At 43.1% G+C, this 24106-nt stretch overlaps 1 protein-coding gene and 1 long non-coding RNA gene across 2 annotated transcripts; one reads left to right on the top strand and one right to left on the bottom strand.

The window, feature by feature from the left end:
- Positions 1-5438: 5438 nt before the first annotated feature.
- On the bottom strand, positions 5439-24051 carry AKIRIN2 (akirin 2). Its single transcript, XM_064169128.1, has 5 exons — positions 23382-24051; positions 11288-11431; positions 10462-10611; positions 6810-6881; positions 5439-5820 (listed from the first exon to the last, which is right to left on the bottom strand). The coding sequence occupies exons 1-5, from the start codon at positions 23581-23583 to the stop codon at positions 5810-5812; spliced, it is 579 nt and encodes a 192-aa protein (XP_064025198.1). The 5' UTR covers positions 23584-24051; the 3' UTR covers positions 5439-5809.
- LOC135189114 (uncharacterized) lies at positions 7095-17016 on the top strand. Its single transcript, XR_010307933.1, has 2 exons — positions 7095-7278; positions 16760-17016. It is a non-coding gene; the product is annotated as an uncharacterized LOC135189114 (long non-coding RNA).
- Positions 24052-24106: the final 55 nt, after the last annotated feature.

The raw sequence follows: 24106 nt of genomic DNA, 5'->3' as shown, positions 1-24106 counted from the left end.
ATCTCAGTAGGGCAGTTGCTGAAGTTCCTCTCTTCCACCAGAGTTTTTTCACTCCAATTTAGGGGACCTGTATCAGTGTTCTTTACAGATAAGGCTTTCAAGCAGCAGAGAGGGAAGTAAAGGAATGTCAGGAGAAACTTATCACTGCACTTGACAAGTGGAATGGAACAGCCAAACCAACAGCCAGCTGCCTCCCTGACCTGAGAGGACACAGAGATGAATGCTCCATGGGGATGAATGCTTCACACAGCTGTCCTCTGCCCCTGCCTGAAGCCTAACCTAAACCACACCCAATGCAAGATAAGCCTACACCATCTAATTTTAACATCTTTGGAGAGGAAAATAGGTGAAAAGAGAAGTGAGCCTCTCAAGTGTGTGGCTTTTAATCCCCAAAGGTGCTGGCCACATGACATTATAACAGAGAAATGAAGCTAAGGGCTGTTTCTTGCCTTGAACTGGTAGCTAGTGGAACTTCATGTGTCTGCTATGTTACATACAGTTCCTCAGGATCAAACCTTCAGCAGCTGGCACTTCAGACTGCAAGACAAGTCCAGAGAAGGGCCACAAGGATGATCAGAAGGATGAAGCACCTCTCCTATGAGGACAGGCTGAGAGAGTTGGGGTTGTTCAGTTTGGAGCAGGCTCCCAGGAGGCCTTCTTGTGGCGTTATGGTGTCTGAGGGAGGCTAGGAGAAAGCTGGGGAGGGACTTCTTAGGCTGTTTGGTAGTGATAGATCTGAGGGGAACAAAGCTAGAAGTGGGTAGATTCAGACTGGATGTTAGGAAGAAGTTCTTCAGCATGAGGGTGGTGAGGGACTGGCAGGTTGCCCAGGTGGAAGCCTCAAATTTGGATGTTTTTAGGGCCAGGCTGGATGTGCCTCTGGACTACCTGATCTAGTGTGAGGTGTCCCTGCCCATGGCAGCAGGGTTGGAACTGGATGATCCTTGAGGTCCCTTCCAGCCCTGACACTTCTGTTTAAAGAGGAAATACTTGACTAAAATCATGTAGGAAGTGTTGTGTAATTTACTTCTCATCAGCAAGGAGGAAACAAAGATTGGACACTTGAAGTAAACAAAGCTGGTTGTAAATTTCATTTAGTTTGCCTTCTTCCCAGGCTGGACTTTGTAGTCTGAGTCTCAGCTGTCTGGAAAGAACTTAACATAGCTCAATTAACATGGTCAACATGACTAACAGCAGAGACACTACAGCTGTGCTGTACTTTGTGCTCGGGGTCTAAAAACATTCAGGCTGTGTGTGTGCAGGTAACTCTGGCTCTATAGCATGGATTTTACATTTGGCTCCTGGTTTGTTTTACTACTCTTTGTTTTAAACACTCCAAACCCACCCTCCCATACCTCAGCTGATATACACAGGTGGATTCCAAGTGCAAATCTATTACCATCTTAGCATGTAAAGTTTCTACAGCTCTCTGCACAGGAATAATGTGTGCTGCAGATACTCTAGGAAACCTCCTGCCTGAAGCAAACAGGACCTCCACCTCCCCCCCCAAAAAATCCCCTCTGAAACTGACAATGTTGCAGCCTCACCTCTGAGGGAATGACTATCACCACCTTCTGCAGCCAGACTTTTCAAAGCTACTGCCAGAAGTCAGACCTGAAAGTCCATCAGTTGCTGTTTGAACAGTTCCCCCTTTTTCTCTAAAGATGGCTGGGGTTTGACATCTCTTTGCTGCACTACTGCCTTCCAACACAGACTTGGTAATTGTTCTGTGATCTTGGTGCCTGCAACAGCAGTAAAATATAGAGTATTAAGCCAGGTACCTTTAAAAGCCAGCCCTTCAGCCTCCTCTACTTTTCATCTCAGAGAATGATTTCCAATACTAAAGTCACACAACAAGAGTGTGAATTAATACTTCACTACTCTTGGATTTTTTTTTCCCTTCCCTGCTGTGGAATCAGAGCTAAATCATTCCAGAAGTGCTCAGAAAACAGCTTCTAACCAAAATCTGTTCATGGCTGTGCTGTTAGAAGAGTACTTAGGCAGACCTCAAGGCTGCTTGAATCTCCTTCCTTTTGCAACCCTGAAAAATACTGAATGATCATAAGGTTTGTGCTGGCTTGAGGCTAATGGGGAGATTTTGATGAGAGAAATTACATCATTGGTTGTGAGAAGAAAACTGTTGATGAAGTTTCTAGCATTCAAGAGTTTGTGGAGGGGGATGAAAAATCAAAATGTCAACAGTTTGTCCCACTCTGGTCTGTAGTGCTGGATCCATTCCCTTCCTCCTCACTCTACTTTTTATTCATCTTGGCTAACACCTCACACTGTTAAGCTTTGCTGGGTTGTTTTGTTTGTCTGTTTGGGAAGGTAGAGGGAGAAAGGGAGAGGTGGGAGCTTTGAGCCCTTCTGGGCAGTTTTATTTGTCCAGGAGGGAGTTTGCTTTCTGTTGTTACTTCTCCCTTGTCTATAATGGTAATTAACTGTAAATATATTGTGTGTATCTGCCTGTAAATTTAGCTTTGCTGTAAATAGAGCTTCAGCTCACTCCCAAGCTGTCTGAGCTACTCTGGTAAATTCCAGTAGTGGAAAGGGGGAGGAAAAGTTCCTAACCTACCACATGGTTATATGCTTTCAGATCCAGACACAACAACCACAGTCAGGATGTACATGTTGCTTTCACTATGCAGTATCTGAGACATCTGCTTGAAAATATTTTATACATCACTACCTTAAAACCAGGTTAATGTCTACAAATATCTGAGGGGTGGGTGTCAAGTGGAGGGGGCCAAGCTCTTTTCAGTGGTGCACAGCAGTTAAGACAAGAATAGTGGATGCAAACTGGGACAGAGAAGGTTTCACCTCAACATGAGAAACTTCTTTCGAGTGAGGGTGACAGAGCCCTGGAACAGGCTGCCCAGAGAGGTTGTGGAGTCTCCTCCAGTGGAAACTCTCAAAATCCACCTAGATGCATTCCCACACAGACTACCTTCAGCAAATCCTGCTTTTGGCAGGGAGGTTGGACTCTCTGAAAGTATCTTCCAACCTCTAACATTCTGTGATTCACCAAGATCTTTGCTTTCACTCTGCTGAGTTGCATCTGACTGTTCTCAGCTTGTTTTGCTTTTGGACAGAGCAGTTACATACAAATTGCAGAAACCATCTACAAGTGGCCAAATGTGGTGCCAAGAATTTGCTAGTTACTGAATACTGCCCATTCCCACTTGACTTAAAAGCCTTTGAAAGAGCTCTCCAAGAAGGTTTGTTTCTAAGCACCAGCTTGCTCCTTGCAGTACCTCAATTTGCCTTCTTCCAGCAGTAACCAAGCAGCCAACCACATTCTTGCTGCAGAATAAGCCACCTGTCAGAGGAAGTGAAATTCAGCAAGTCAGATATTGGCAACAGTGATGATAGAACCAGTTTAAAATTGGAGATGGAACAAGTAGGCAGGTTAAAAAATGGTATCAAAGAATGCGACCTCATTTTCCAGAGAGGCACAAATTAAGCATACCACAGCTGTGATGCACAAGCAACCACAGTGGCATTCATCTGCCAGAAGACTGCTCATTATGCATTCATTTGCAGCAGCACAGGAGTGGCTGGGTGCTAACATGACATCATTTCTCATTTATAGTAACTCCTGATATCCCAAAGGATAAGTTGAGGCACAGACACTAGCACAACAGTGGGTACCTTAATTCTACTCCTATCTCAAATTATCAGCTAGGCACACAGACATTTCTGTCAAGTCAGAACAAGAATCTTCTAGAACACAGGTGTTACACAGATGATGTGTCAGGATCCTGGAATTTGGGTAGCAGTCCACCTAGAAACAATTTCCTACCCTGGGCAAGTTCACAATAAAAAGTAGTAAAAAAAAATGAGCAGAAAGGAGAGGGACTGAGAACTCTGAGGCAGACAGCAGAAACTGCAGCTCTTCATAGTTTTCTTTTTACCTTTGCTAACAAAATCCAAGAGGGGAGTCTAGCAGAGATCTCCCAGTTTTGAGATTTTGAAAACACACTAAAAAGAATTCAAATATTTAGGTGGATGGCAGGAACGTGAGCCGAAAACACTCTGACATTGTGACTACAGTCTCAACCTATAACCTCACTAACAACTGCCTAGGAGTTTACCAAGAAATAGAGCTCAACTGACTAGGAGCTTACCAGGAACTAAAGCTCATCCATCCTATGGCTTCTCTGGTACCACAAGCGTCAGCCAATTAAAGTGTCTTAACTACCAGCTGAAGTCTCCATGAAATTCCAGCTAAAACTCTTCCACTGATTTGGAAAGGTACAAAGATCTGTTACACTACAGGTTTCCACTTAACCAGAGGCCGATAGCAAGTTAGAGAAGACAACAGTTGAGAATCAAAGGGTTACTTTGAAGTCCTCAAAGCAGGCAAGTCATTTTGTGAGCAGCATTTCTAACCCAGGGCACACAATCTGGAGCTGCCATGTAGCAACTTCAGTGATTCACACCAAGACTCAGAATTGCACAAAGAGCAGCAGCCAGCACTGGTAAAGCAGTCTGGAAAGGGCTGAGTGTATCTAACAACAAACTCCTAGACCCTGAACACAAAGACTGCACACCTTTAGCTCTTGCATTACCTACAGTCCCAGCTTGTGGTGGCAAGTTCCTGCTCTACTTTATGAACAGGATTCTTCTGATGTGTCATTGCAATCTGAAGGAAGACAAGGCCCAGCTGCTTGCAGTCAGCTGCGGCAAGTTCCAGCAACAATCTCTTGTCAGTTCTGCACCAAACCTGCTTCCACAGCATGAAACAATACAGCCAACCTAAGGAAGATTTCTTCACCTCTGAAAATTACCTGAGATTCTCACCCACCTCCTTCTAAAATTCTGATCCTCCCACAGGATGTTAGGGTTTGGAAGGGACCCAAGGAGATCATCAAGTCCAACCTCACTGCCAGAGCAGGACAATGCTATCTAACACAGATCACAGAGGAACACATTCAGACAGGCCTTGAAAAGCCTCCAGAGAAGGAGACTTTCTGCTCATAAAAAAGGTTTCATTTAAACACTCAGATTCAAGTTTATTCATACACAGCAAAAAAAGAAAAAAAAGGTTCCACCTGCATATTAAAAACAAACAGATTAGAAGTAAATGTTTTATTCTTCCAACTAAATTCCAGTACTACAAGGGCAATAAAACAATGATACACTGAAAAATTGCAGCAATAAACATTTGTTAAAGACTTGAGAGAATAAATAAAAACTACAAAAAAAAGGGAAAAAAAAGAAAAAAAAATCATATAAACCCATTCTTAACATCCTCCCCCTCCTCCCCCCCAAAAAAATAAGTCATGGAATACAGAAATGCCCTCCTTCACTATTTCACAGGCAGTACTGTGGGCTATTTGCTTAAAATTGTCCTGGGATTACATTCTAACTGAACTGTGATTACAGCTTGGTTGTAGTGCACAGTTAGGAAAACCACACTAAACTTCAGTCAGAAGTGTCATTCTACATCTTTTATTTACACAACCAGTGAAGGGCAACTTCTAGAACACCAGCTTTAATCCTTGGTTTGGGTGGGTTTTCTTTTTCCCCAAACTTATTAACATAAGAAGCCAAATTGTAATGATAACAGCAAATGAGGCCACTGGTATTATTACAGGTAGCAAAGGTCCACATCCAGGTGGTACTGACATCAGGGAGCACTCCAAAACCAGTTGCTGCATAAGAGTGGTTGCCACTGACAAAAGCTTGAAATAACCTGTGTTCACAGGGGGGAAAAAAATATGGCATTGCTGCAAGTCTTTACTGGGACAGCTTGCAGCAATAAAACAGGGTGTATAGGGCAGCCCACATATGCAGAAAGTGTGATTCATGAAACGTCTGGAAAGAGAGAAAACAAACAAAACAAAACAAGAGTTAATGACCAAATGCCAGCTCTATCACACACCTGCTAGGGCAATACCAAAATAAACCCCAGCACATAATGGGAGGCATCTCTAGATGATCCTAGCAAAAGCTGTGCTTTGTCTCACATCTGGCTTTCAAGCATGCCTGAGAGTAGCCATGAAGAAAAGGATGAGGGTGGATGAGAAGCTCAACGTGAGCCAGCAGTGTGCGCTTGCAGCCTAGAAAGCCAACCTGATCCTGGGCTGCAGCAAGAGAAGTGTGGCCAGCAGGACAAGGGAGGGGATTCTCACCCTCTACACTACTCTCGTGAGAGTCAACCTGGAGTACTGTGTCCAGTTCTGGAGCCACTATTACAAGAAAGATCTGAAGGTGATGGAATGTGTCCAGAGAAGGGCCACGAGGATGATCAGAGGGCTGCAGCTGCTCTGAGAGAGTTTGGGCTGTTTAGTCTGGAGAAGGCTCTCAGAAGACCTTTCTTGTGGCCTTCCGGTATCTGAAGGGGGCTACAAGCAAGCTGGGGAGAGATGTTTTAGGTGTCAGGTAGTGATAGGACTCAGGGGAATGGAGCAAAATTGGAAGTGGGTAGATTGAGACTGGATGTCAGGAAAACGTTCTTCACTATGGGGGTGAGGAGACTGGGACAGATTGCCCAGGTGGAAGCCTCATCCCTGGATGTTTTAAAGCCAGGCTGGCCAGGGCTGTGGGCAACCTGATCTAGCATGAGGTGTCCCTGCCCACAGCAGGGGGGTTGGAACTGGATGATCCTTGAGGTCCATTCCAACCCTGACAATTCTACGATTCTATGGTTTCTGTAGTTCTAACTTCAAGTCTTCCGTATCACCCATTAAATTATTTTCACCAGGGGCCTGGCTGAAGCCTGAGAACACAGAGTGGCCATTTGAGTGACTGACTGCAGGTTACCTTAATGCTGCCACAGGCACCAGAAGAAAAGAGATACTCACAACTGGCAGGCTGTTCTCCATATCGTCGCATGATCTGATCATGCGTGAACTTCACAAACGCGTCGTATTGTTCTGCAAGCAGCAAGCATTACAAGGGTGAGTGTGGTAACTTTTAACTTGAGCCAAACAATATTCAAGGCTACTTTTATTATACATACAAATCATGTAAAAGTTTAAGACACACATCCACTAACAGCAGTTCTAACTGACTTTACCCAGTTCGCAGTTGCCATTTCCTTTTCACCCCCAGGAACAAGAATGCAGCGCATGCCCCCTTAATTGAACTGCTTTCCCTTACAAGCTTCTGTCATGGGAAAGACAGTAACATGCTCAACGAGAATTATGCTCCACAAGGACCTCGGCATGCCTAACACCTGCCAAGCATCAGACACTGTCTGGTGAAGCAAACAAGTGTGCCCATTTAACGGATCCACAATGGAAGCAGACTAGTGAAGCAACCGGCATTAAGGTCAGTGCTGGGGTTGGGAAATGTAACCTCTCTCCGCTCCTAACGCTACCAGATGTAAGAAAATTAATCTAATGAAATGGAAAGAGAAGCGAAGGAAAAGGATTGGATAGTGTTAGAAATCCTTGTTGGTGACCACCAGAGAAACAAAAGCAAACGCCAAACTAAAAGGATGAAATGTTAAGCGGCTAAACGCTCGACTAATTCCAGAAGTAGCCCCCCAGTAGGAGCCCGTGAGCTCAGGGAAAACAGCCGTGTGTGATCTGAAATGAAACTCAGATATTGAACCTATTCCTCTGGCTTTCAGCTAAGTATTGTTATTTCCCAGAAAGATTGTTCCTTCTATGCACACATCCATCCAGATACACTCGCAATACTTTATTCAGTTTCAATACTGCACTCATCAGCAGGATATCACCTTTCAGAATTAGCAAAGTGAACAAGGAGAGTAATATCTACCAGATTCCGCTCCTCTCCATTCCCCTTCCTCCCTTGTGGAAAAATACATGTGCAGCAATGTGGGGTGTTCTGAGAAAAGGGCAAGGTCAAAGAAGGCAATCTTCAACCAAAAATGCAGTTAGATTTGTAGTGGTTCCTAGTCCCACAGGTTTGCCCCATTAAAGTCCCCATCCTCTTGCAGGGATGAGCTTCACCTTTGAAGTAAACAGGGTATCAGTAATCAGCAAGTAGTGCAGCAGCAGCCCAAAGTATGGACCTGACCCAAAGATCTAAGGACATTCAACCCTGACTGAAGGGGCCCAGGGTCACAGCAGCCAGTTCCCCTCTGCCCACAAGCAGGACCTCTGTTTCACTGCAGGGCTGACTGACAGCTTTTCAGCAGTCGTGCGAGGATCTTAGCCAAACAACACCACAACACAATGAGCAGATTGAAGGAGCTGTTGCCCAGAAACCATTTCCAAAAATAACAGCAACTAGAACTTTTCTTAAAAGTATGTATTAAAGGCTGAAAACCAGCTTGCAAGCTTTCTTCTTTAAAAGTTGATGCTGACATGTACAGCTGCTTTTTAGCATCATTGTCTCTGGTAAAACTACGACTTTGGGAATTCAAAAGAATCCACAGTTACTAAGAGCAACCTACAGTGAACTCTGAAAATATAAGTGCATGCTTGTAATGATACTTACACCACTGGCATCCCATATTATGCATGTTCTAACTATCTATTTTAAGTCAAAAGGCAGCTAAATGAAATGAATGTAAGCATGATTGCTATACCAGTTGACCTTTAGTACAAAAAGCTGCTTTTCACAAACAGCTTCTAGAAAACCTCTCAAGATGAAGTTTCACTTAACCTCTTAGATTCTTTCCATGATTTTACCATCTGCAAAGGATCTTTTGCATGAAAGACACCTCCTCAAAGGATGTGGGAAAAGAAAAAGGCAGTATCTGGCTAACTACCTACAAGAAACGCCATGGCTCAGAAAGGACCAAGGAAAATATCTAAGAAACAAACATTAAGTCACTTGACAGAACTCTTCAGTTGAGATTTATGGCCAGAATTTCCATGACACTGCCATTGACTTCATTGGTTTGTCAGAACACTTTAAGAAGTTTATTAAAGGCTATAAATTTCTCTGCTGACAGAATGACTAACAGGCTTTCTGTTTAAGGAATTTCCAAATTCTTTTGGCAGTCTCTCTAAATTCCCACATAATGCTGAAAATATATTGGCTTGATACATGGGATGCAGTAACGTGAGCCTTCCAATAGCTCTTCTGGTGACCACCCTCAGAAGAAGTAAACCTAACTCATCTCACACAATGCTTCAAACAGAAACCAATCCACTCCATTCCCAAAAGAGATTTTAGAATGTTCCCTTTAGCACTGACAAAGCACATAAAAGGAACCTGCCAGAGTGGTTCCTGATTGTGAAGAACTACACTCAAAAGTGTCTGGAAGAAATGGAAATACAGCTGGTGTTTAAATGGTGATTATGATCACTGCTAACTGAAATTCACTTAAGAGAATGCAAGAAAATCTCCCATTCACATCAATCAGAAGGAAAAAAAAGAGTCTGACAGAGCTCTACCCATCAGTCTGAAGCATATTAAAAAAGCAAAACACAGAAATGAAGCATTAGGCCCAAAGCAACAGAAGGATTTAGGAATCTGATTATAGCTCTAACCAGATGTAGATTTAAGAGAGTCTTTGAAGTACAGGCAGCCGTTGGCACAGCAATGGCAATGAGAAACACAGAATAGGAAGAGAGGCTCAGGTGTAGAGACACTATTGTCAAGGCAACCCACAAGCCTAACACAGATCTTCTGACCTTCTACACGGGCATATCTGACAAAGGTGTTATTTCCACACCTGAAGAGATATGAAAGCTTTGTTTGTGTTTTCAGGTGGGATGCAGATCAGCCATGGTTATTGAAAAGCAGGTTTGCTGTCAAAGAATGCACTCAGATGTTCATTATCATCACACTAATACTAGACACTGAATCATACTGTGAAGGCACCTACCTCTGAAAGCACCAAAATTTAGGTGCTCAAATACTAGTAAGATGCTGAGAAGTAGAGGACCTTGACAACTACAGCAAGGTCATATTTACAATGCTGACACTGACATGATCTTTACAGAAAGATAAGCACCAAAGATATGAGCTGAATGGTGTGAAATACAACAATTCAACGCAGAGCATTAGAAATGCAGCTGAACTATTGATGCTCAGACACGCAGAAACCACCACTGGCAGCAGTGTAATGGTAAAAGCACTGGGAACAGAAAGGGAAATCTTAGGTACTGTCATCTTGCCAAATTACAGAAAAAGGAAGTCAGTCACCAAGCAGGGAGGAAAAAAAATGTCCTTCACAAAGAGCTCTTAAGCAAGTAGAATAGAAAGGCTTTCTGGGCAAAAAGAAAAAATAAATGAGGAGGAAATGATCAATTTGGACGTTATAGCAGGAGAAAGTTCTATCTGAAATAAAATCACTGCTTCTGTTGATTAGTAATATGCAGGAGTCATAGTTCCTAATCCAAGGCAGCACAAGGGAAAAGACAAAAACCTCACACATTATCAAACACACTACATATTATGTCCTAGGTTCAAACTCATTCTTTACACAGATTATGTGTTGGTGGGGGGAAATCCAGGGTAACACAAAAATGGGGAGTGGGGGAATTAAGCTTTCAAACTCATCCTAACACATTTTAAACTACAACACACCTGCAAGTTTTGTGGTCAAAATTTCTTCATACTCTTCACGGATTTTCTCTTCACGTTCTTTCAGCAAACGTTCACAGATCATTCCAACTTGTCTGAGAGTAAACAGGGGCTGTTCTTTTTTCAATGGGGATGATGCTGCAGATGAAGTACCTAAGATTAAAATGTTTGAGCACACAGATTTAGATTAACAAGTAGCTCAGAATCATTTTTTTTATCATCAGTTTTCTTCACATCTTCTACATTAAAAGAATATAGGAAGGAATTTAGAAGACGTTCGGCAAAGTCTTTCTCTGCCATTTGAACACTTCTAATTCCCAGTAAAGTAAAATCAAGGCAGAGGAAAGGAAGATATCTACAATGGACAATTAGCAAGGGTATCAAAACACCAAGTGTTACACAGACACTGTGAATGCCATTTACAAATTTAAGCTTCTATTTTATGTAACTTACAGTACATTTGTGCAAAGACAGCTGCTTTGCACAAGCCTATTACAATATCAATGGCAGGGCATGCAGGATGGTCTCCTGAAAACAATGCAAGCTTTGTGTCCTACTGAATCTTAAAACGAGAAGCTGCCATCTTCCAAACCAATGCTAACATTGCCTAAAGGAGCAACTGGTGGGAGCATGCATAAAAAAACAGATAACGGGAGGGGGGAAAAAAGTTACTCAAACAGAGCCTAACAACATAACAGAATTACACAGAATTTATTGTTAAAAAGGCAAGAGCAGCTGGTAAGAAGGTGACAAACCACCAAATAACTAGGGGAAAATGGTACAGAGTCTAAAAAACACATTACAGAGCTACACAGAATTTTCTGGGTACCTGGCAAAGCTGGTCCAGTAAGGAGAAATGCATGTGGCTGTGCATCAGTAGAACAACAAGGATCTGTCTGTTGAAAGGTGTTTTCTAAGTGTCTCCTCTTCTGCATGCGTTTGTACTCCTGTTTTATGTTGTACAGAATTTGTTCTGAAAGAAAAGCAATTACAAAAATAAGCCTCAAATAATTACAGTTTAGCATTTCACTTCCACCTTACTTCCACTCAAACGCTGCAATCTGTAGATAATTGAGAGATTATAAAAGTTAGACTCTTAAAACACGTCCTGCAAAGACACAATGAAACTTTTCTTACCCAAGACACAATGAAAGTAACTAAAAGAAAGGTTAACTCCAGGCTGTTTTCACCAGAAGAAGAGTAGCAAAAATGGTGGTAGTTCAGGTCATATATTAGCACCAGAGTACTGCTACCAAAAATTAAACCGCATTAGGTTAAAGTTTAGGAACTACACAACATACATAGAGAAAAAATAGGTTAGAACACTTCTACTGGTATCCAATAAGACAGCACTTATCATTCATGCGTTAAAGTTAACAAAAGACTTCAGGATAAAACATGAAGTAAAATTCCACTCTGTACAGTTACTGGCACACAGGCAGCAAAGTGAAAAGGAAAATGTGATGTAAAAAGGAGCAACTACTGCTTAAAGTCTCAAAGGACTGGAAACCCAAGAGATAAAATACAACAAAAGTGTCTTTCATGACACTTTTGACAGCCTCTGATCTTTCTACATAAACACAGATCAATAGTCACTCCTAAAGCAGGATGGCAATATGTAGTTCAGCATTTGATTCCACAGCAAGTGCTTTTAGTAATCTCATCCCCACTGCAGAATTACAAGGGAAAAAGTAATCTCTACAATAGAATTATCGATCCTGTGTGCCTTCTTGCCCAAACTCCACGTGCTAAAAATCTCTCTGGTACATCAATAATGAAGGATTAAAAAAAAACCAAAACAAGCCATTCACAGAATCAACCACGTTGGAAGAAACCTTCAAGCTCATCCAGTCCAACCTAGCCCCATCCAATCAACTAGACCATGGCACTAAGTGCCCCAGCCAGGCTTTGCTTGAACACCTCCAGGGACAGTGACTCCACCACCTCCCTGGGCAGCCCATTCCAATGCCAATCACTCTCTCTGTGAAAAACTCCCTCCTAACATCCAGCCTAGACCTCCCCTGGCACAGCTTGAGACTGTGTCCCCTTGTTCTGTTGCTGGTTGCCTGACAGAAGAGCCCAACCCCACCTGGCTACAGCCTCCTTTCAGGTAGTTGTAGACAGCAACCATTTTCTAGGTTGTTGAGCTTTTTTAAGTTGGTTTTGTTTGTTATTTTTCTTTTTTACAGGAGACTTTCACAGAAAGACTTACAAATATGCTTGATGAGAACTCTTACTTTCAAATACTCAAATGCATTACAAAAGCACTCCCTACAAGATTGGCTTTCACTGACACTTCTAGACTTTTGGCAAAGACAACTTTCCAAAACAAGTTACGTTCAAACCCATGTGATCGTGTCTGAGTTGCAAAGGACTCCTCACTCGGTACCTTCCTACTCCTGTTTGGCATTCTGTCTCAATATAGTATCATGAAAAGTTCTCAACCAATGTCCAGGTTTGCAAACCATGCTATTACGGTTTCAGATTTGAACACTGTCTATTAAGTAGCCATGTGAAGCAAGGAACTTCAGCCACCAGCTTATTCAGTCAATCACTGAAGCCTATCTTAGACCATGCAGTAGCCAACATCTGCCAATTCCTTGTTCAGAGGTTTTAACTATTGTGCTGGTTCTTCAACTCCATAGGTCAGTCTGGGGACCTCCAGCTTGTAAGAAGGGAGGAAATAATTTCCAGTCAACAGAAAAAAAAAACATCTTTTTCAGCATAGGAGCTTCTTGGATTTTATCCATTGATTATAGCCTTGCAGTTTATACATTTTCAGTCCCCTGCCTAGAGTGCTTCTACACTTTTCAGCCTCTGTAAAGGGAGATTGATAACTTGGTTCACAAAATGGCAAATCCAAGACATGATAAAGAAGCACTTCAAAGAAATTAAGAGAAGTAAGAAAATGAGGAGGTGAATCTTGTAGAGGAGGGTTATAGGTTGGATTTGGTGATCCTGAGGGTCTTGTCCAACCTGGATGTTTCTGTCATTTTGAGAACAGGCCTGAAAAGTGGCTAGAAGATTCATAGTTTTTGCAGGACAAGATACATCTACACCCCAGCACGGTACAGAAATACATAAATGAGGTTAAACCATGTAGTCAGGCTTCCAAAATTAAAGAATCCCATGTAGAATATGTCAGGTGCATCAGTCAGAGAATGACTCTGGCAAATATTTTCACTCAACAGCATTATGGCTGGCAAAACAGTGGTCTTCCTTGGGATCACGCTGCTCTAGCTAAAGCAATACTGAATAATTTTGAGTGTTAAGCAAATCAGCTCTTAAGATAACAACTATCCCAAAGCATGCCTACGCTGTGAGCAACGTGACTGCAAACATCCACACTGTATTTACATTCACTAGGAGTGTAACAGGCCACGTGCATCCTTCCCTACCACTACTTGGCCTTCAGCACACCTTCCAAATTCCATAGGAAAAACATCAGCCATATGTCAAGTGAAATAGCTTTAATGAAAAAAAATCTCTACAGTTCTCCTGTATCTTTTTGCAGAGGTATTCTCAAACTATATTAACCATCAAAAAGAACAGCCCTAAAAATCTAAACCAAACCCAAGACTCTAGGCAGTACGTAAAACTGCAAGAGCAAGCTCTCCTTCAGCCCTCATGACTTCTGCAAACTGAATAAGGAGTAGTTCACAGAAAATGTTAGAACAGCAGCCAGAAGAGAAGCAAAAAGATGTGCCATTGGAATGGGCTCCCAGGGAGGTGATGGAGTTGTCATCCCTGGAAGTGTTCAAAAAAACACTGGAGGAGGCACTTAGTGCCATGGTCTGGTTGACTGGACAGGGCTGGGTGCTATGTTGGACTGGATGAGCTTGGAGGTCTGTTCCAACCTGCCTGATTATATGACTCTAAAAAAGCACCATGAAGTGGGAGGGGATGGGGATGCAACAGTGATGGACAGATGACAGGATGACAGACAGACAAGGAAGACAGCAAGGGGAGGTGGAAAAAAATCAAGTACTGAATTTGAGGAAACTAACACCTGGGATAAAAGAAAAATTAAGACTGTGCTTCAAGAGAGGGGATCTGATCAGTGTCTATAAATATCTGAGGGGTGGGTGTCAAGTGGAGGGGCCAATCTCTTTCATTGGTGCACAGTAATAAAACAAGGCACAATGGATACAAACTGGGACAGAGAAGGTTCCAGCTCAACATGAGGAGAAACTTCTTTACAGTGATGGTCACAAAGCACTAGAGAACAGGCTGCTCAGGGGGGCTGTGGAGTCTCCTTCTCTGGAGACTTTCAAATCCCTCCTGGATGCATTCCTGTATGGACTACCCTGGGTAATCCTGCTTTTGAACTCGATCTCTGGGGGGTCCCTTCCAGCCTCTAACATTATTCCATAATTCTGGGTTCCAGGATATATAGTGCTACTCCAAATTACACTGAATTATGGACACAGACATCTCAACTGATAATAATTTCACCTGCTTCTAACCTGCAACACTTTTTATCTTGCTGTCTTCTTATCTTGCTCTGAAAATACAAAAATCAAGGAATACCACTGATGGATACATTGCGAGATCCTTGTCCTGAAAACCACTGACAGTTTGCATCACTGTCACTTCAGGTACAGGTATAAAACAAAGTGAAGTGGAATGAACTATCTGAACATTACAATACAGTGTTTATGTTGCAAGCAGTCACAGATAGAAAACACCTCAAGTCCTGACCTAACACTTGTTGAGCAGTGTTTAGGAAAGTATTCCTCTATTTAGGCTGACTTCAGAGATTTAAGGCACTACCACTCAGCACAGGGAACTGGAACCACAAGCTCTACTCAGTAAGGCAAGATGACTGAGAATAGCTCATCTCATTCCTCTTGCATTCTACCACTTGTAAAATGGAGATTAATAGTCAAGAAACCCAAGTCTGAAGTAGCATTGAACTGTTCAGTAACTCTTCACACCAATGGCTGCTTCCAATTAAGGAGATTTTTGCAATAGCCAAGATCAAGTAGACATTTTCATTAACAAAGGGTGACATAAAATCTTTGACTTAAATCTTTGACTTAAAACTGTGAATCAAAATGGGAATTTGTGTTAACTTTAAAGTTCATTTAAATTAACTGAAAACCTGAATGTAAAACTGAACCATTTTATCTTTTTTAAACAAAATCTAGGAGAGTAAGAAGTTGTTTAAAAGCACAAAGTTACTTCCAGCATTTACAGTTTAGTTTTATAAAGCCACAAAAATAAGTTTAATAAAGAGATTCTGTTTGAAACAGTTCTTACAGCATCTCAGCACTTGAAAGAGTCCATGAAATATTAAAGCAGTGTAAACCAGACAGCTTTTGAATGCACACACAGTTACATACATCAGACATCTAACTGTAAAGCCATTTTAACATCTGGCCCAGTTAAACAAAGCTTAGCCTCAGCAGAACTCCTTCTCCAACCTAGTTTTGCTTCCAGAAAACCTTGTCTTTTTAAGTTCAGTTTCTTAACCTCCTTTATTTTCATATTAACTCTCACTATTCTCTCTGCAGCTGACTCTGAATAAAAATGTGCATTCAATTGGTGTCAAACACAGGACAGATTTTGTGTGTTCATCAATGTGGAGGCCTAAATTACCTTTTTCAACAGTGATATGCACTTTAATGAACAAATTAGATATAAACATCTAGGATCTGAAAGTAGATTTTCTTAATGAGTTCAATCTAAGTGAGCTGTTATAAAACTGTAAAACTGAAGTGAGAACTTGCATCATATGTATGTATTAGAAGTCACTGGGTATTTCAAACACAGACTTTAGCTTATGGATGCTTCAGCTGACATCTGTGTCAGGCAATATTTTCATTTATGAGGTGACAAGCCAAATATATTTAATATGACCAAATATGCATTACTGCGACCTATCCTCGGCTTCTTTTTCATTTCACTTTGTCCTCTGTGCTCAGCGTTCCCTACTAGTTAGAGGTACCTCTGAAGACAGATAGCTAGCTAACAGCAAACAATATGCCAAGAAGCTGAAACTCAGAATTAGACTTGTTAAATCTAACAGCAAGAAAAAGGCACACAGCTAACATGCTGAAATGAATTAGTACTCCAGCAATGACAATTCAAAGTTAAGGTGACTACGAATCCCAGGCAGTTATGCAAGACATATTACACATCCCCTTCTCCTCCAGGTTCAAGGCTCAGATAAAGAATGACAAAAGAAGTTTGCTAGCCTCACCATGACCACTAAAGGCAGAGGAGATTCAGCCAAATACACCTGAATATAATGAAATTCATTAATAGTTTTGTTGTTGTTGCTTGTTTTTTTTTTTAGTCTATAGCTCTGTGTACTAAGCACAGGAAGTGAGTAGACAGGTTCATGAAATACTGCACTAAGATGAAGGAGAGCATTCACATCAGTCTTCTTTCAAGATCCGAGACATGATTTGAAGAACCAAGATGAAGTTTCAGCTGCTTTCACACCCAGTGAAGAGAGGATGAAATGTGAAGGGAGCACATCAGAATTCAGGTTTGACAGCTGTAATATGATTTGTCATACTAATGGATTACAAAGCTGTTCATTTCCAAGGAGTGATGTCTTCTTGCTTCCTTTAATTCATGATAAAGAGACAAGTTATTCTTTTTCAAAGTTCTGTCATCTAATGACTTCATCCTGACCTGTAATTAACAAGAAATTACGTACAAGGCAAACAGCAGTTCAGCCTGAAAAGGTAACAAGGCAAACAATTATTTTCTCCATTTTAATAACTGCTTATCAACTATGAAGGCACTGATTGTTCCCCCTGAAGGATTTTGGGTTTTGGGCTTGTAAACTAGCAATCTCTCATCTCCATTCCTGCCTTCTCTCATTTAGCCGAAAGAAACTTTAGCAAAACACATAGGAAGGTGACTCAAGAGGCTGAAATCAGCATAGCAGTTTTCCTGGCCTGAAATGGAACTTAAAGCTCAAGTTTCAGTTTGCAATGTCACCATTCAACATATGCATTCAAATCTGAACCACGGCTGAGATTTCTTCTAAGTGCGCCAACCAAATGCCACCCTAATGCCAAACGCGTACACACTCAGGGATTTCAGCTGCTGTTAAACGTTCCCATTAGGCCATCACCCTTATTCAACATCAAGCTGATACTGTCACATTCCTAGTTTTGGTCTCTCCACCAGACCACCAACATATAATGTTAATCTTAGGAAGCCAGCTTGCCTCAAAAGCAGCACCACAGCAGAGCAATGGGTAACAGTATTCTTCTTCATTACTTCGACCCACTTAAGCAGGGAATCCACAAGCACATTAAATTAAAATAATCCAAATATTCCTCTTACTATCTTGCTTTGGTCACAGACATTGAATCTTAGAATCACTAAGGCTGAAAGAGCCATCTAAAATCATCAGCTCAACACCACTGTGCCCACTAAATAAATTTTCTGAAAGCCTCCAGGGATGGTGATTCCACCAGTTCCCTGGGCAGTCTGTCCCAATGCCTGACCACTCTTCCAGTAAGGACTTTTCTTCCTAATATCTAATCTAAACCTCCCCTGGCATAACATCAATCACTCTGGTTACATTTCTTGATTGGGCATGGTCTGTTAGACTTCAGTAATAGAATGCATACTTTTGCAAACCATACTCACTTCAGAGGAGCCTGCCCTAAGCGAGAGAGAACACTGATAATTTGTACACACAGACACTTCACAACCAGTGGTTATAGCTAAAGAACTGACAGAAGCAGTTTGTAATGGATTCTGTGACACAGAGCTGGCCACCTCGAGAGATTCATTTACTCAAAGTCTCAGGCTGATGAAAGTCCTGGTTCCCCCCAGAAGAAGTCTGGAAAACCCAGTTCTCCTGATCTGGATACTGAGGGATGAAAACTAAATCAAGCAAAGCAAAATATATTAGATACAGCAATTAGATTTTTCTCTTTGCAAAAAAGAAGTCACACTGCCTTTACGAGACTTGCCACTGAAACAAAAAACTGCTTCACCGTTTTATGACATCTGCAACCCAGGGTGTTTAACATTTATAGTCACCACAGGCATCTATATAGAAATTCTGCACATAAACTGAACTATCAACTCCAGATGCCACCATCATGTGGCTTTCTTTTTCTCTTTTAAGGGGTGGGAATGTTTTGGTTTTTAAAATCCTCATGATTTCTGCAATGCTGGAGCACAATGAGACACGGCATTTTGCCAAGACAATTTAGCAGTAAATACACATACCAATAAATGTTAACAAAACAGAAATTAAGCAGAAAGTGATGCAGCACTACTAATATGTCACATTCCAAACCTTCTTGATCTGTTCATTTGAAAGCCAAACCTGTACTTGGCCACTGTGGGACCAAGTTTCAGACAGAAGCTTGCTCAAGATGGTAACTGAAAGGTCATAGGAGGACAGCTTAACAGGGAGATGTAATACTTCTTTCTAGTCAAAAAGGTCAAACTAATTTCCTTTCATTAACATTGAAAATTTGTCTTAACCAGATCCATAAACCCACCACCACCACACCATCCCCAGATTGTTCTGACAGAAAAAGACAAATATATCTACCTTTGGTTTGTAAGGAGGCCCTTGTGAGAGAGGGACTCTTAAAACCAACTCCATTTGCCATATGACTGCCATTAGAGCATCAAATATCAGTTATGCACACCCATTACCAAATATTGCATAAATTCAACAGTTTCCATATGCCATCAATTTTTTTACACTATCTCTGCTTGGACTGCAACCAGTGACCTGAGTTGAAGGACTGTTACCAGTAACTCCACCTGCTGCAATTTTAGGTTTGCAACACTACTTACTTGCTGGAGAAGAGTTGCGGCAGATGAGTGGTTCAGATGAGAGAAAGAATTGCACACACAAGTGCAAAACTTGGTGGATTTTTAAGCTATTTCACAAACTGTTAAAAATGCAACATTTTTTTGGAGTCTACAAAGCTCCAGCTGCAAGTTATTCTCTGGGTTTCAATGAGGAGTATGAAGTTTATCTCCTCAGTTACTATGTATCATGAATTTGAAGATATAAATCCCAAAGGTCAACATTCTCTATCCATGTCTTTGAACTTCCCCAGATGTGCAGGCTTTCTAACACTGAACTTTGAATTCAAAAAGCAGCTAGATAATTTTGCACAGAATACAACAATTCATCAGGATAAAACTGTAAATAACAGCTCTAAGATATCCAACAGAGAGAAAAAAATACTTGCATTGCTTCCTCCCTTCACCCTCCCAAATTCATTTCACAGCACTCTTAGAACCCCAGGGAAAACTGAACATGTAGAATACATTAAGCAGAGGCATACAGACTTCAAGTGTACATTTTCAGATCATACAGAACATTCTCATTTATAGCTAGAACTTAGATGAAAGTAAAACTCATCTGCAGTATTCAAGAAGAAAACTTCTCAGAGGAACCACTTTTCCAGAGTTGAACAAGGGAGATATGTTCTGCACTGCTTACAGTAAACACAGATTTTAAAGCATCATTCTAGATGCAAGCAACGGTAACCAAAAATTAGCAAACACTATTCATAGACTATGCTGAAGCCAGCAAGAAGAATGCCACAGAAAGCATAGACAGTAAAGCCACAATTACAGATTGGCTGCCAAATTCATTGAGAAACTGGAAGTGACTTAACAGCTGCTCAAATAACCACAAAATATTAAAACACTCTTGTGAGAGATAAATTTCATCATGAGTAAACCTACCCTCTCTCAAAGACATATCGTTTAGTTGTCTGTGATCACTCTGTAAGGACAGCTGTTTTCTCATCTGACCATCACTCTGTAGTCTCAGCACCCCTCCAATCAACCTGTATTCTGCTTCCAGATAATTTGTTTTTCAAATGATTAACCGTGTGGTTAAGAAGTTCTTGTGTTGCTATAGTCTCCGCTGGGTGAAGTTAAACACTGCCAGAGACAAGAAAAATGCTTAAGCATGAACTAAAGTATCAGCACTAGGTTTTTTTATCCAGAGCTCTGATTTCATGTGGCCATTAATATTCATTAAATAAAATTCAGACAGACACTTTATAAAGTGCTGGAAGGCTGAGTATTAGAGTAACATGCTGAGAAAATCATAAGTGAAATCAATTTAATTCTGGTCATTGTTACTAAATTTCCCAATAGAAAAGCTGAGTAAGTGACTGAGTTTGGAACACGTTTAAAAGCAGACTGGAATTCTTATCACACAGAGGAAGATTTCTCTGGCCCAAATGTAGACATCTACACCATAAATGGTTGTGTAAATTCATTTTCCAGTCAACCAAAAAAAAATTACATCTTTCTACAGCATACTTCATCTCATCCTAAGTCAGAGGTCTAGAACAAACCATCTGCTTCTTCTATCAAGAAAACCACAAATTATTAGGTCATTTACAAAATCATATGAGATGAACTCCATACAGTCAAGTGGCCTCCTTAAAATGATAAGCTCTGGTTTTGTTTGCTGAAGGTCAAAATGAAACACACACATCACAGTACCCCTAAACTCAAGCACAAGCAAAAACTAAGCAAGCTGTTCAAGTCACATTTGCACTGGTGACGTATAAAGATTTTTGTTTCCTTTTCTTCTGGCAGAAACCACAGAGGGAGCTTTTAAGCAAAATCCATGTAAATGTGCAGAGTTTATAAATGCTTCAAGTTTTGCTCAGGAGCATTCAAGTGCTGCAAAAGACATTTTGATTTACTGTCCTTCACTTTATATTATACAAATGGCATGCATAAAATATGGCACTTTCATAAGAGAATCAGCATTTCAAATGATAACCACTTGCACCTCTGATTTTCTCAGGGGAAGATGAGGTTTCTATTTGCTCAACTTCAGCAGGGTTTTCTTTTGTTTGTATTATTATTTTTTTTGTTTAAGGCCTTCAGAATCATTAAGATAGGATTTTAAGTGTTACCTTAAATACGGATGCAGGTTATCTCTACTGAAATTTACATTGATTTGTCTCCTGTATTTACCGTTCAGATATTATCTGTGTTGAATATTCATAATCTAAGACCTCCAAATCCCAAAGCAATAAGCCAAACTAAATCGTTGCAATGAAGTAAGACTTACAAAAAGAATCAAATTGATTCTGATTGTAAATGTCTATCTCAAAGTGTATGCACTGCCTCACTGTACCAGGGACTGCCATCCATCACAACCCTCATCCCAGACCGCTGACTCATTCCAGATCTTTTCCTAGAGGTTCGAAAAAAATAACAAGGCACTAATGCCAACTTTAAGTACTTTGTACGACCTCTACAGATTTCCTCCGTAGCAAATTTTTACATTATTTTTTTAATTAAAACCTGTAGAAAAAAAATATCTTCTATTGTACAGCTTTCAGAACCAAGAACGTCAAAACAAAAAGGCACTACGTGGGGAAGATGGCAATTTGAAAACAGCTTCGAACTTATTGCTCAGTGTAATAGCAGTGATCCAGGGTCAACTTCTGTACAAAAGCGAGTACCGAACGCAAGAGCAGGGAGAATTCAGCCGCAGAAACTGCAAAGGGCTTTTTTCCCCGCACACAAAGGACACAGATCCATACCTCGGCGCTACAGCCACTCAGGGCTGCGAGCTTAACCGTTCTTAAGTGCATTACTGGAAGCTACCCACTAGACGAACCGTAGCAAGGGCCAATCAATCCTGCATGTCCAGCCAAGATTCTTTCCTTCTCTTTCCCACTCCCTGGTAAAACGAACTCGGTTGATATTTTTACTTGACAATTACACAAGCAGATCTGGGGCTTTTAGGGCCACCGGTTGACTCATCTCTCACACGTTAAGGTAAGCCCCCATATACATGTTAACCTTCAGCTTCTAAGAATGTAAAAGGGTATGGTTCTCGCCCGTTTCCGAGACATGAAGGCAGCCCGATTCCATTTAATCTGCCCTAAAGGCAACTCTCACCCTTGCATACAATCTCTTTCATCGCTCGGTTTTCCTACGAGACTTTAAGGATGCCACAGAGTGGGTCATTGGGGACGACGGCACGTATTAAGAGACTAGAAGCGGAATCACCCCTTTGTTTTATCTGCTTTTGCCTTTCCCACTGGCGTTTTGCGGGTGATTGATGACAGGCCGCGCTCCCCGCCCTCCCTCCCGCCTCCCCCTACCCCCGACGTCTGAGCAACCGGAGGAGGTGCCGCCACCTTGGCTCGGGCAACGCTCGACCCACCGATAATGGCTGCAAAGGATCGATTGGGGAACTTGGAGAGGGGGAGATCGGGGGTCGGCACACTGAGAAGAGTTCCTGGCGCAGGCTGGGAGCCAGCCCCAAACCTCATCCCCGCTCCTGCAGGCACCATGGTCACGCATCCCTCCCCCCGGCCCTCCCCGCCGCCCCTAGCGCTTCCGCAGCTTGGCTCGCCCCTGCGGCTCTCCTCGCCACATTCAGGCACCCTTGGAAGAGAAGGAAAAAATCCTCCGTGCCCGTCCCCGAAGCGAGGAAAGCCGACCTCCCCCTTTCCTCGGCACGGGATCGAGTCTTCCCAGCCAACGCCCCCCCCTTTCCTCCGCTCGGGTAGCTTTCTCCAGTCTTTCCCCCCCTCTCCGACCCCTTTCCTATGGCCACCCGCCCGCATCGGCTCAACCCGCCCCCCCCTTCCTCCCCGTCCCTCCTCCCCCTCTCCTGCTGCAAACGGCCATTTCTATTGTGTCTCCGTCGCGGCGGTGCCAAGCCGAGCAGGGATCGCCCCGGCCCCCGCCTCTGCCAGCCATAAAGCCCGACAGAAAATGGCTGGAGGGGGACGCCAGACCCACCCAGTCCTTCCCAATTCTTCCCCCACTCCCCGAGTAGCCCTACCAGTCCCCTGCCCTGCGCACCCGCCGCCACCCTCCCCACCGAGGACCCCCACCCCCCCACGTCGCCGCCCCGCACCCCCACCCCCCGGCCGCCTCCGTCCTGGGGGGCTACAGAGCACGGCCAGGCTTGTCTCCCTCACCTGTGGTGAGCCGGGACGACACCTCTCCGAAAGGCGAGGGCTCCATGCGCAGGTATTTCTGCGGAGAGGAGGCGGCGAAGGAGGAGGAGGCGGCGGCCGAGGCCGGGGCTGACAATGGCGCACATCGCCTCCGCTTCGGGGACGCCGGGCTCAGCAGCGGGTCGAAATCCAGAGTCCTTTTCAAAGTGGCGCCGCAAGCCATGGCGCGGGGCGGAAGCTGGACGGAGGAAGGGGGCTCGAAGCGAGGGGCAGTGGAGACGCCGGTGGTGGTGGCAGCAGCCGGCCCTGCCCAGAGGCGCCTTCCTTGCTGTCTGGGGCGGGCTGGGGGGGAGGGAAGGGAGGGCGGCAGGGAAAGGAGGGGGCAGCTGCGTCAGGGCCTCCGTCGCCTCCCTGTCGGCCTCTCTCTGGGGAGCGGCCCCGGCCCCCCCCAGCGGCTCCGGCTCGGCCGGCTGGATCCCCGCTCTCGCCGCTCGCCCTGCCTTGGCCGGGCCAATTCCGCCCACGGCCGTTGAAGGGGCAAGAGCTGGGCTGAGGGGAGCGGGGCCGGGCCCGGCTAAGCGATCCGGGGCGGCCGATGACGAGCGATGGCGGTGGGGCCCAGTCGGCGGCGGCAGCAGCGCTTCCCTCTGCGAGTCCCACACCAGCAATATGGCGTCAATAACAACGCCGCGGATTCAAAAACCAACCCCCGCACCGCGGCTGCGCTCCCGGGGCCGCGGCGCACG

This window comes from Pogoniulus pusillus, chromosome 31 (genome assembly GCF_015220805.1).
Source record: "Pogoniulus pusillus isolate bPogPus1 chromosome 31, bPogPus1.pri, whole genome shotgun sequence".
Lineage (NCBI taxonomy): Eukaryota > Metazoa > Chordata > Aves > Piciformes > Lybiidae > Pogoniulus > Pogoniulus pusillus.
This window is presented reverse-complemented; position numbering and strand designations above follow the sequence as displayed.